Here is a 13,343-nt window from a genome sequence, read left to right on the forward strand (position 1 = left end):
TATAAAACTTATGAACTTTTAAGTGTGCTTCTAATGCATGAAAGAACCCCTAGAGATTATACAGATGTTCTTAAATTGGTGCACAGAAGTGGGGAAAAAATCAATACATGAAAAGAATTGGAGGGAAGGTGATATTTATTTTTTTTGTGTGCCAGGAAAATCTAGGAATGTGGCAAATGCAGGATTCAGGGGTCCTTTGAAGTTAAGTTCTCTGGGTTACTGCAACTTGGAGCTTTTATGATCATTCTGCCAGCTCTGGTAACTTCATCAAAACACTTTCATCGCTGGGGAATAAGACTACAACAAGTCACGCATAAGAGCATTCATGCAGTTCTGTTTTTATGAGCATAAGACAGTTTCTGGTAATAGGTCAGTTTACTCCATTAAACCCTCATTATTGCTTAATTTTTAACACATGTCCTAGTTGAACCTTCTAACTGTTACTTTTAATAGGAATGTGCTTTAAATTCAAACAAGCACTAGGCCCAGTTAATAATTCCTACTCAGTCAGTCATGTAAACCCTAACAGTCAAACCTTGAGAATTTAAACCAGAGAGGGAGAGGAAATTGGTGATTGCATTGGGTTGCATCTGATTGTACGTCTCCACTCACAGAAGGCTCTTTGTTCCAGCAGGAGCTTCAGTGAATGGAAAAGGAAGGCAGTTTTAGCAAATTCCCCCGTCTCTTGCATCCCTGCCTCACTACCTCCCACGTTGATCCAATGGTCCCCCAACCCTCTGGAGCAGGTTTTGAGCATGAGGACTACAAGAGTCTGCAAAGGAAAGAACTTGTTAGAAAAAAAACCCTCTCCCTCCCTCTATTCGTGGAAGCCTCCCCTGGAACAAAGATCATTCCCTGAGCAGAGGGACATAGTTGGATGCGACTTACTTTATTTATTTAGGTTGCTAGAATTGAAAACTATTACCAGTTAAGCTTGGAATTTGCCATCCTATCCTTATGGTTAAAGCAAAGAGTTCCATTCTCTCTATAGCTTGGGATCATGACAAAACATAGTGATGTATATGAGAGACACAGAGAGATTACTGGGATGGAGCAAAATGTTTAATAGCTGGAGGAAATTATTCAAGTATGACTGTCTTGATATTGGCCAAATTTAAAATCTCTCCAATATCAGTTAGTCATAGTACAATATAAATGTTAGTAGGGCTTAGCTGATACATTTAAAGCAACAGCAGTTCGATCATAAAGGTACATGCCATTATTGTCCAAGCATTTTCTGGATATTGATACTGTGCTGATGATTGTCACTGGCTACTCATTCTCATGTATCTCATGAGCCACATGTTGGTGATATTTACTATTTGTGGCAACCACATCACACAAATGGCTTACATTGCATGCACTGAGTCTGCACAGGAGACAAAGATTCCATGGTATGTGGTTTGACCCTCAAGCTCAGTCCCATTGGACATATTTGTGTAAAGGACTATGTGGCAGCTTGCTAAATAGACACAGTCTGGCTACTCAAGAAGACTGGAATATGGTATGTTGCTTCCAAGTATAGTGCACTTTAACATTTAAATGACACTCACTTTTTAAAAAGCATTAGTTTCTTTCCGATTCAGAGATATCATTCCGTGAACTGTAATGTCTCTTCTAGAAGCGTGGGACACATTTGCTGCAAGTAGTGAACTCTTGTTGGAAGAGTTCTGTTCTGCTTTGGCTTGCTCAGCTATGCTATTCAGTTTTCACAGTGATGACCCAATTTAAAATACATGCTTTCCATATTTTTGTCATGACAGGAAAATCTGGAGAAGAAAGGGCCACGTGTTCTTGATCTGGAGCTGGAGTTTGACGAATGGGCTGTACTCATGGAGAACATAGTCTACCTGACAAATTCCTTAGAGGTGAGCATTTGTCAAGGAACGCTTAACGGCTCAACTCACTGAAAAGAGCTTGAAGGCAGTGTTGCCTGAATGTCTGTATATACTTTTCCTGGCTGAACGTTGCTCATGTACCTTTAAGCAGTGTTAAGCTTCCAGATGCTATTGATCAGTCGATTATCTACAAGTAGTGTGGAATAGGGAGATTCTTAAGAGAAAGATAAGTTGGTAATCACTTTTCATATGCGAGTCCAATCTTGCTTGGTATTCTGAATGTTGAAAATAGTCAGTAAAAAGAACTTAAAATCTTGTGGCATCTTAAAAATAATGAATTTATTATGGCGTAAGCTTTCATAGACTTATGCCATAATACATTTTTTCATCTTTAAGGTGCCAGGAGACTCCAGGTTTCAGAGAAAAAAGATGGGCCAAATTTGGATTTCTGTAGTCAGTATCATTGACTTTCCACAGAAGAGAGATCATTTATCAAATGTGGCCAGATTTCTTTTGCTCTTTTATTATCTTACTACTCTGAAGTACATAATACATTATTGTCCCCATTTAGTTTGCTAGTCTCCCAAGGTAACAAGATTTTTTGGAAATTCTCAACCATTTTAGTGGAAAGTTTATTCAGGATTTGCCCTCCAAACATCATCATTGTCATTTAATGGATTTGTAGCCCACCTTTTAGGATATATATTGTATATTAAAGTAATGAGTTGTAAGCCAGACCAGCTAGTTGCTTGGAAATATTTTTCAGTAATGGGAAAAGTGCCAGTTTTGGGCCTGTCTTGAGCACAGCCTACTGTCTGCCATATCTTTCATTAGAATCTTCAGAGCTACGAGAGGCATAAATTTGCTTCAAAAGAATTAAAGGTTTGCTTGGCATATCCTTATCAACTGTTGTACTTCTATCTCTGAACCGCTAATGTTTTGAGGTTTTCCCTTCTCCTCTTCTTCCAAAGCTGGAACATATAGAACTGAAGTTTGCTTCTGAAGGAGACGAGAAAATTAAAGAAGACTGCTGTCCTGGAAAACCATTCTGCACATTTCGAGTAGAAGTAAGTTTGTAAGTCTGCTGCTTTCATTGCTTTCTGAAACTTAGTCCCTAAGCTACATTGTGCCCTGCAAGAGTCATTTGTATTTGTATATTTAATATATACAATAAAACAAGCCACTTGAAAAGCATAACAATTGAAACAGTTAAAAGAGCAATTAAAACAGTTGGATCAGGAAGTTCAAGACCAGGGGAGTGCTTGTCTAAATAGGTGTGTGTTCAAGAGCTGGCTGAGTGCCAATATTTATTTATTTATTTTATTTATATCCTGGCAGGAGCCCAGGTGGGGCCTCTCATATTTCAGAAATGGGATAATCTTGTCCTACGGTTGGAAGGGATATGCTTTGGGGTATATTTCTAATTGTTTTGTGACAACTTTGGCCAAATGCTGCTTTATATACTTGCTGTCAGATTGCTAGGCATACCTTACTTGTAGTTTGGATTCAGCAATTGGTTCCTTTTATAAAGAACAGTAGTTGCTTCAGTCAGATGAGCAAAGGGAATTACTGAGATTCAAACCAGGAAAAAAGCAACATACGTTAGTGCTGGGATTTGCAGTTTGGTCCACCATGGACTAAAAGAAAAATATCAGGGCCCTCTATAGTGGTTTGGGAAGATGGGTTATATTGAGTCAGTCAAGTTCAGTATTGTTGACAATAACTGGCAGCAACTTTCCAGGATTTCAGATGGAAATCAGCTTGACCTGGAAATGCCAGGGATTGACCTTCTGCATGCCACGCAGATGCTCTACCACAGAGCTACAGCCTTCCCCAATTGGACTAGGAACAGGTGTAGCAGGTTTAAATCTCCACTCAGCCAAAAAGCTTCACTGAGGCAGTTTGGGGCCAGTCAGTATCTCTTTGCCTAACCTGTTTCACAAACTTGTCATGAGGATAAAATGAGTGGTGGAGATCCTTGAATGCCACCATGAGTTTCTTGGAGGAAAAGTGGGATAAAAATGAAATAAATATAAGTATGAGAGTATCAACTGCAGCTATATCATTTTGTGCAGATGAAAGTAAGTCCTACTGTCAAGTTGAGAAAAAGTTATATGGTAATAAATTCAGAGTCTCTGCAATCAGGTTGGATATTTTACTTTTTGCTCAGTTTTCTTCTACCTCCTTACTTTCTTACAGCCTGGTGTGTCTGTCTTTCTGGTAAATCCTCAACCAGCAAATGGCCACTTTTCTACAAAAATTGAGGTCAGACAAGGAGACAGTCGAGATGCAATAATCAGACGCTTGATGAAGATGGACAGAGGAATCAAAGGTAAAATTCGGGTCAGATACAGTATTGTATGTCAGCCAGCTGTCTAGTAAGTGCTGGTTGTCAAAAATTCATTTTCTTACTTGGTATCTCCTCAGGTGATTCTAATTATTAGGCAACACACAAAAAAGCAGGCCCCTGTTTGGTGTTTACTATTTGTATTGGTTTTCTATAACGCTGTTTGTGCGCAACACACCTTACGATCTTCGTCAATTTAAGTGGTCAGATGCTATCAAAAAATGTTTGTTACAGTGATTCCCACAGGAGGTTTTCTTGAGATGGATTTTGTTATTGTGATATCAGCATGGTTAATACTGCAATAATTTTATTTATATCTAGGAAAGGTAAGAGAACAGCCTGGTTTTACATAGGATTGTGCATTGGATTTGGATGAATTTTGAGCCAAAGATGGGTACTTCAAAGGAATTTGTCAAAACCTCAAAGTTGATGTGGGTACTCCTGAAGTGCTTTGTGGTGCCTCAGTCATACAGATGTCAAAAAATGCTACAGACAAGAGTCTACTGAAAGCAGAATTAAAATCATTTTTATAATTTCACCAGGGTGAGTTGAGGGGAAAAGAGAGCAAACACCAAGAGTGGTAAGAGGGCATAAAGAGCTTACTTGTGACAGACAGATTTATCTTGTAATTGGAGGGGACATTTTTACCGAGAAAGCAAAACATTTTAGTTATTCCCACCCCACAAAATCAATTTTAAAGGTGTCCAGCACAAGAAATTTGCCTGTAATTTGGCAGGATTCACCCATTCGAGGGTGGTTAGTATCCTGAAAATTTCATCCTCGTCTTCTTTTCGTTTTAGCTGGGGTTGTTTTTATTTTCCAGTACTGAACTGGGCATGGGAATAAAGTGGGCCCCTAAACTGTAATGGCTTTCCTTGCAGGAATGAAGGCGGAGATGGGTGGGCAAAGTGACAAGGACATACAGGAAGGGCCCAGGGGACTTTAGATTTTGAGCAATGACCATTTTATTAGCTGCATCATCATGGGATAGGAAAGGGGGAAGGTTGTGGAATTGACTTGGATCATCTGTGGCTCATTGCTTCTTCTAGGAGTTGTCCAGCAGTCAGAGGGTAGGTTTCTGGCTCCTTCATGAATTCCATAATAGCCAAATGCCTTAACTATAATGCATAAATGAGATTGCCCAATCTTACTCTTGTCACACCATTTTCCAATCATATCTGTGCTTTCCAACCCCATCTGCACTGACCCATAGTGCTGCATCAGGGAAATGTCCTATGTTGGCTCCACTTGCACTGCACTCAGCACACTCTTTACTGCTTAAATACATGAAATTAGGCTATATGGGTGCTGTCTATTAAAACAGATGAGAACTCATTCGTTACATTTTATTTTTGTCCTTCCTCAAGGGATTCCAGGATCATGCAAGTGGCTCCCTCCTCATTTTATCCTTAAAAAATTAATGAGAAGTATATCAGGCAGAGAGATGTTTGTTTGTTTGTTTATATCCCGTCATTCCTCCCAGTAGGACCCAGGGCACCAAACAAGGTAGTAGGTCCAAGGTCACCAGTTGAGCTTCATAATATAGCAGGGATTTGAACCTGTGTTTCCCTGATCCAGATTCTCTTTTTGTTAAACCACATTGCCTTTCTTCTCAATACGATGTCAACTGCAAAAAAAACCTCTTTATGCTTGGCTCGTCTTCATAGAAAGGACTTTTGTCTGCAGAGTATATTCTTACTAATCTAGTATATAGAGATTAGAATTGTCTTTCTCCTCTCTGCTCCAGAGTCTTAATCCAGATGACAGTGATTACAATCCCAATAATTATGCACAGTATAATCCATCATGCATCCACCATGCCTTTTCTGCACACCTCTTCCTGCTGTAGTTGCCTTGCCCTCTCCTGAAGATTGGGATAAAATAGTGAAAGGAAAGGAAAACCCACACAACTTGTCAACCCCTCCAGTATCTAGGCAGACGTATTTTCTACTTGCATATGCAACTCCTTGGTTCCATTGGCATTGCATATAAAGCATGGGTCTTTTAAAAATATTCTGTATGCGTACTGTATATGTGAACTTAGGCACATTTCTTGGGGAAAGTAATGACATCTAGTGGTACAAGCTGTCCTCATGCCCTCATTGTAACTAAATAGATGTGTGAATTCTGGAGTCTAGAAGGAATGATTAACTAATCTTAGAGACAGCAGCAGGATATAGGGAACAAGGCAGCCTCATAGGCTGTAGGTTCAAGTCCAGCTAAGATCTTGGTAGTTATAATATCTTGGCAAGGTAGACTTTTTTCATATGTATTTTCTTGTCTGTAAAGGAGTTGTAGTCCTGATGTTATTGGACCACAGCTTCTGTAGTGACCATTGACCATGCTCGCTCAGGCAAAAGGCAGTCCCAACATCATCTAGAGGGCCATAGGTTCCCCAACTCTTCTCTAAGTACTCAAGAAACATAAAAAATCAAAATGGAAAACATTCAAGAGCTTAATAGCTTACAGGAGAAGACCTGAAAACTGGGAGGATTACAAAATGAGATTCAGTGAAGAAGCCTCATTAGATGTCGCTGTTTATATTTTCATTTAAAAAATGATGCTACTGTTTTGTTAAGAATCTAGAGCAGAGCCCATCATTCATTTCTCATAGAGTTGGCTGAACTGATGCTTGTTTGTAGTAATTATCTATTACTTCTAGTGAAGATTTTGATTCAGAATGAGCTCACCAATTTTCTAATAAATTGGAACATGTATGATTTTTTAGTATGTTCTAGGACTCTGGCCCTGTCATGCTGTCAGTGACCTCATCTGGATCACAGTGTGACCCTAGTATAGTCCTACCATAAGCATCACCTCCCCTAAAATGTCCATGGCAGCACGAGGAGCTTCATGCTGGGGCAGGTATATGTGTCTGGCACCAGAGCCCCTATTGTGTTCTAGAACGCCTCTGCAGCAGTACCCCAGAATCTCTGGTTGGAGCAAGGGCCAAGCCCATTTTCAGCTGAATTTGAACGTCATAAGACAGCAGTGCTCATCTTGGGATTTCCAACATGTGCACCCTCCCCCCGGTTCTGAAATACATGACCACCACTAGTTAATATTCGCTTATGCCAGACTTGATCCTGCAACTTAAATGTAAAAGATGCATTAATCCATCTGAAGTCCCCTGGGCCACCTACTCCCACTCAACTCACACTTCCTAATGCATGAACCGCATTATTTTCAAGTCTTAAATTTCAGACTATACAGTGTTAGAGGTGGTAAGTATTAGCTCCATCTCTCTGAAAGCACTTAGGGTTCACTGGCAGTAATGACTTGCAGCATAAAGGCATTAAAGCAAATGCACTTTCTCACTCAAGAGCCAGATTCGATATCCACAGCTGCTGTGAAAAAGTATCCATTTCTATCTCACAATATGGAAGTTGTTAGCTTTAAGAAATCATTTCTTTGTCAGCAAAGGCTGAAATAAAATTTGTTATTTTAGACTAGTAAAACTAGCTTTTTTTTTTTTTTTTAAACTATAGTTTGCGCTAAAGTTTTTCATAAGATTCTTGAGTCTGGAGATTGCTTTATTACCATTACATATTTTCATTGCAGCCCTTCCCTAATTCTATATGTTAGATTTGGTGACTCTATTTTTTAAATGCAATTTGAAAATGTTAAGTGTCAGATCTAAAAATATGCTCACAGAAAACCGCCATGCTGGCTTCACTTTGGCTATCAAATGCCACTGATCCAAATAAAATTATTATGTGTTCTTTCTGAAATATGTTCATGCTTTGGCAAACCCCCAAGGGGAAAGGAATTCAGTGGCCCATGGATTGTCTTTGTTTGCAGTGGGATGGGGTGGGGATTATTTTTTATAGGGATTGGCAACTGGGGGCCCAGGGCCAAAGTTAGCCCCTGAAAGATGAGATCTGCCCCCCTTCAGATTTCCAGCCCTAGAGAAGAAAAAGAGGTGTGGATGAGCAATCCTTGTATATTCCCATCTACCCCTGCCATACCCCCTATTCTAAGTGGTCTTCTAGCAAAGCTAGTTGCTAACCAGGAGTGAACTGCTTTTTAAGAAGCTCTTTTGAGGTGACATCCTTTTCCATTTACATTTTTAAGCCGATTCTCCAATTAGAATATTTTGAGTTCTTTGCTTTTAATCAGTTGCTAACAGCTTTATTTTGCAAGCATTCCACCCTTCTAGTTAACCCATTTAAAGTAAGCAAGGCATCAAGGCTGAATTGCAGGTTGCTATGCTGAACATACAGAATTCCTTTGAAAAAATTGAGATAATTTCCTGTTTGGTAGCTTTGCTGATTCCTGCAATTGTGAGCGAAATGAGATAATTAAGTCTTGGTCCAAACTTTTCACATAGGAAAATATAGTTTATTTCCTCATCACTTTAACACTTGTGTGTTGTGATCCTAGGAAAAGAGACTATTTTTATATTACAGTGTAAAGTTGTGTTTTCAGACAGGAGCTCAGAGGAAGGCATATATAACTTGTCTTGCAAAGCAAAAACTAAATACAACACATTTCAGGCTTGAGCAGGCAATTACTAGAGATCCACAACCTGATTGTTTGAAAAGCAATTGTGAATGAAAAGTAATTCTTTTAAATTGTTGTTTCCAGAAGATGTCACTGTTAGGCAGGCACTTGAAAAGACTGTCTGATAAAAGCCAGTGGTGAAAGAGCAGCAACTTAAACAGGCTAAAATAGTTGGCTCGTGAAGAAAATTCTGCTTAGCAGTTCTTCCTGACAAATCATTTGAACTTTTTAAAAGGACTTTATATGCAACTGTTTTTATAATGACAAAACTGAGACAACTCTGCTGCTTGTATTGAAACACTTGTTAGTTTTATGAAAAGAACAAAACCAACCTCCCATACCCCCCCTTTCTCTCACAGTACTATGAAGGCGATGTCGCTTGTATATCCATTCTTCGCTTGCTTGCTTCCTCTCTCTTCCTTTTATATTAAATATTTCTGACATAAAAGAGAGATGAGAGAGAGAAGGGATGGTGGGGAGGAAGTGAGATATGAGATGGAGAGTCGTTTACTGAAACTGAGAGCTTTAGTCCTCCAGGGAAACATCCATACATTTTGAAGTTATTCCTCTTGCCACACCCTGCTATCAGGAGGACTTTTTATACTTCCACACCCTAAGGTTATGGCACCTGCATGTTAATAATGCTTGAAGAAGAAGCAACTTGTGATGGCAAATAACCTAAGAATGCAGTCAGGGTTGTTACCTGTCCAGCCGAAGGACTCCCTGCCCACTGATGTCCCCACTGCTGCATCCTCCAGATGGAAGCCGAAGTTGGCTTCCAAACAGGGTCCACACTGTTACTGCAGTCCAGTGGTGAATGAGTGGGTAGCCGGTTGGGCTAGTGTGGTGCCCTTCTGAGCCCTGGGGACCTATGGGCAGTGCCCAGCATGCTCAACCCCTGGCACCAGAACTGATTCCAGTAGAGAAATTATATTGAGGATGGGCTGCATAGCTGATTTTATGTCATTTATTTTGTTGTTCATAAATATATTTGTATACTACTATTTCATTTACAAACATGAAAGTGGTTTACAAGTTAGAAAAAAAACAATACAGTGAAAACAATTAAAAATAGAGGAAAAACAGAGGTCAGCTATTGCAAAAAGACATCTTCTTAATTGCAGAACAAAAGCTTGGCAGAACAAAAAGGTTTTCAGAAGGTGTTTAAAACTAAAGGCACCTGCTGAATTTCTTTTGGCAGAGCATTCCAGAGAACTGGACTAATGATGCTGAAGGTTCAATTTTGTGTTGATGTTAAATGAGCCTTGCCAGCACGGGGGACAACCAAAACCGCCTGCAGATGATCTCAGTGATTGAGCTAGGATATAAGGGTTCAGGTGGTCCCTAAGATACTCTGGACCTAAGCTGTTCAGGGCTTTGTAAATTAATACAAGGACCTTGAACATGGCTTGCTTGTGGATGGGCAGCCAGTGCAGATGTTATAAGAGTGGTGTCGCATGTTGTCGGCCATGTGCTGCGTTTTGCACCAGCTGAAGCTTCCAAACCAGGGCCAAGGGTAGCTCCACATAGAGTGCATTGCAGTAATCCAGCTTCAACGTTACCATTGCATGGACTACAGAGGTCAGGCTATCCCTGTCCAGGAACGGCCATAGCTGACAAACCAGGCACTCCTAGGCACAGAGAACACTTGGGCCTCTAGTGACAAATGTGAATCCTGGAGTACCCCTAAGCTACGGACCTGCTCCTTATTTATTTATTTATTTATTTACTTAATTTGTATCCTGCCCTTCCTCCCAGCAGGAGCCCAGGGCGGCAAACAAGGCACTAAAAACATCATAAAAACAAATCTTAAAATACATTAAGACAAAACAGCATTAAAAACATTTTAAAAACTTTAAAAACTTTTAAAAACATTTTAAAAACTTTTAAAAAAGGTTAAAAAAAACATTATTAAAAACATGCTCCTTCAGAGGGAGCATGACCCCATCCGAAACAGATAAACCTGCCTATCTCTCAGACACGGGAACCACCTTCCCAAAGAACCTCCACCTTCCCAAGATTCAAGCACAGTTTATTGGCCCTCATCCTGTCCACTACCATCCTGTCCACTACAGCGATGACAGCCAGGACAAAATCAACACAAGATGTTCTGACCCATGATATGTCTTTTTAAAATGTTTGTTTGTATTTTGCACATGGCTTATGGCTAAGTTTGCAATAAAGTTTTATTACTACAGCATTCGGACACTGATCGAGGGCATTCATAGCATCTCTTGTTCGAATGTTGTGGAGAAATAGAACTGCTGCCAGTTGCTCTTAATGTGTGTTCACTGCCAGTTGTTTTTATCCAGAGGCAACTCTACATATACGTGAATACAACTTCTTTGCTTGTTAATAAGTGCTTTAACATACCATACAGTAGGGCCCTGCTTTTCGGTGTTCCGCTAATACGGTGGCGCCAGGGGGGCGATCAGCTAGAGCACGGGAGCTCCAGCCACCGCACTCCAGCTGACAGCAATCAGCTGGAGCGCACGAGCTCCTCCGTTCCAGCTAATTGTGCGCTCCAGCTGATCACAGTCAGCTGGAGCGCTGCAGCTGAAGCTCCCCGCACTCCAGCTGATTGCACGCTACAGCTGATCGCTGTCAGGTGGAGCGCGGCAGCTGGAATACAGTAGGGCCCCACTTTCCTGCGGTTTTCACTTTTCGGCGGGCGCCTGGAATGTAACCTGCCATATGAGTGGGGCCCTACTGTATATTCTTGGTATATTCATCAGGATGCCTATCATAATCAGATTTTGAAACTGTTTGCACTCTGTTGTTAAGGGGGAACATGATTAATGTTAACCACAGTTAAAGCTAGCACAGACTGTAACCTTTAGCATTGACTGTGGCAATCAGAGAAAAGTCACATGGGGCAGGGGATGGGGAGATGAAAGGGAGCACACATTTCTGCAAACTGCTGCCAGCCTCTTAACTATGAGTACAACCTGGAAATAATTACTTGTGTACTTGTTACACTAGGTCCTTTGTTCAGGCCCTCATTCAATATATAGTACATAACCAAAACTCTTGACTATCCATGGCTACATTTTATAGTGTATAGGCTTATAATACTGTTACCCAGCTCAGCCAACCTGACTCCCAAAGTGGCTTACAATAGCTACTAAAATCAATCCATAGAAATATCCATTAAAATATGCACTAAAACCACCAATGCAGCCTACTTGGCGCCATTTGGTGTTCCAGAACACGGGGGTATTCTTCACTCTGTGCCCCACGAGAGAGGTTCTCTACTAGAAGGAACACTTGGTCAGGGTTGAATTTGGAGGCACTTCCTACTTTTTTCTGGAGCCAATCTATTTCCTGCTTGCCTCAGTGAACAGTCTCAAGTCTCTGCATTATCAACAGAGAGGGGACACAATGATAAGGAAGTGATTAATGTTTCTAATGCATCCTACTTGGCATGAAGAAAAAATATGTAAAAGTTGTTTGTGCGTTCTATATTTCTGTAAGCTGTTTTGCATTGTACTGAATTAAAATGCAAATTTTACATAGCAAATTTATTCAACATCCTATTAAAACATAGATTATACATACACGTGAATATGTATGTGTGCATGTAAACATATATTTCTCAGCACAGTGTACAAATATGTGGCTTACCAGTAGGTCAGTTTTAGATCGTCAGTCCACCTAAGGGGAGGGGCAGTGGCCTGGCTGGGTTATGTTTCTCCCTCAGTGCGTGAGCACTACTTTAGATGTCTCTGTCCTATTGTTGCAAGACTAATAGAAACACTCACAGAACCAGAGGTCTTTATGCATCTCTCTGTAGGTGGAGGTTTGCATCTCTAGGTAGCTCACTTTTCGTGCTGAGACACACCTTAGTGCATTTTTGCTGGATGTTCTTGACCCCTCCTTTCCTTTTAATTAAGCCTTCGTTATTAAGGGTTTCTGTAGCCTTTCAGGCCACTGGCCTGCATAGCAACTAGTGAAGCAATTTGGGCAGGTAGCATTAGCCAGTGCTGTTGAAGCCATCTCTCTTTGCTAGATAGCTTGCATGAGTCTTCCTGTGATTTGCATACTCGTATGAAAATGTACATGTCTTACAGGTATGCTGTTTCCCCCCCTTCAGATATTTCCAAAGTGAGATTAATGCGATTTGATGACCCTCTCCTGGGCCCACGCCGTGTTCCTGTGCTCGGAAAAGAAGATGCGGAGAAGTCTCCCATTGTAGACCAAGCTGTCTTTCACATCGACCTTGCTGAAAAGCGGGTTCGTCTCACTGAGAATGGGCAAACAACAGATATTGGGGATACACTAGTCTATATAGTTAATTAGTTTTTGCACAGAATTGGATTAATCATTGATAAATGTTTAAATAACATGAATGACTTTCAAGCTATCTAGTGGATCACAGCAAACTTAATTTCTTGGGGTTTTTTTTGGGGGGGGGAGGGACTTAAACTTGCATGGAGATCAAGCTCCTTAATTTTTAAATGTGGTATAATAAATATATTTTCCATTCCCTGTGACTTTCCTTGAAAATCGCCCTGACTCAAATCAAGACACAGATCAGAAAATTTATTTCCTGCATATTTTTTAAAGGTAACACATACAAGAGAGAGCGCAGCACGAACATCTTTTGTTCATGTTGGACTTCTGATGAAATATTCACAGCTGAGAGACCGAGGAGC

The 13,343-nt window shown here is 40.5% G+C and overlaps 1 protein-coding gene across 2 annotated transcripts in view; it reads left to right on the forward strand.

Annotated features, from left to right (window-relative positions):
• The window catches only part of LARS1 (leucyl-tRNA synthetase 1), an 88,278-nt gene extending 75,165 nt beyond the window's left edge, over positions 1-13,113 (forward strand). For both annotated transcript variants that reach the window (XM_061616952.1, XM_061616953.1), the window contains exons 30-33: positions 1,764-1,868; positions 2,810-2,905; positions 4,038-4,170; positions 12,782-13,113. In XM_061616952.1, the coding sequence (XP_061472936.1) occupies positions 1,764-1,868; positions 2,810-2,905; positions 4,038-4,170; positions 12,782-12,987 (540 nt within the window). In that variant the 3' untranslated portion in view covers positions 12,988-13,113. The remainder of the gene's footprint in view (positions 1-1,763; positions 1,869-2,809; positions 2,906-4,037; positions 4,171-12,781) is intronic.
• The last annotated feature ends 230 nt before the right edge of the window (positions 13,114-13,343 follow it).

The sequence above is a fragment of the Rhineura floridana genome, chromosome 3, assembly GCF_030035675.1.
Source record: "Rhineura floridana isolate rRhiFlo1 chromosome 3, rRhiFlo1.hap2, whole genome shotgun sequence".
Taxonomy (NCBI): Eukaryota; Metazoa; Chordata; class Lepidosauria; order Squamata; family Rhineuridae; genus Rhineura; species Rhineura floridana.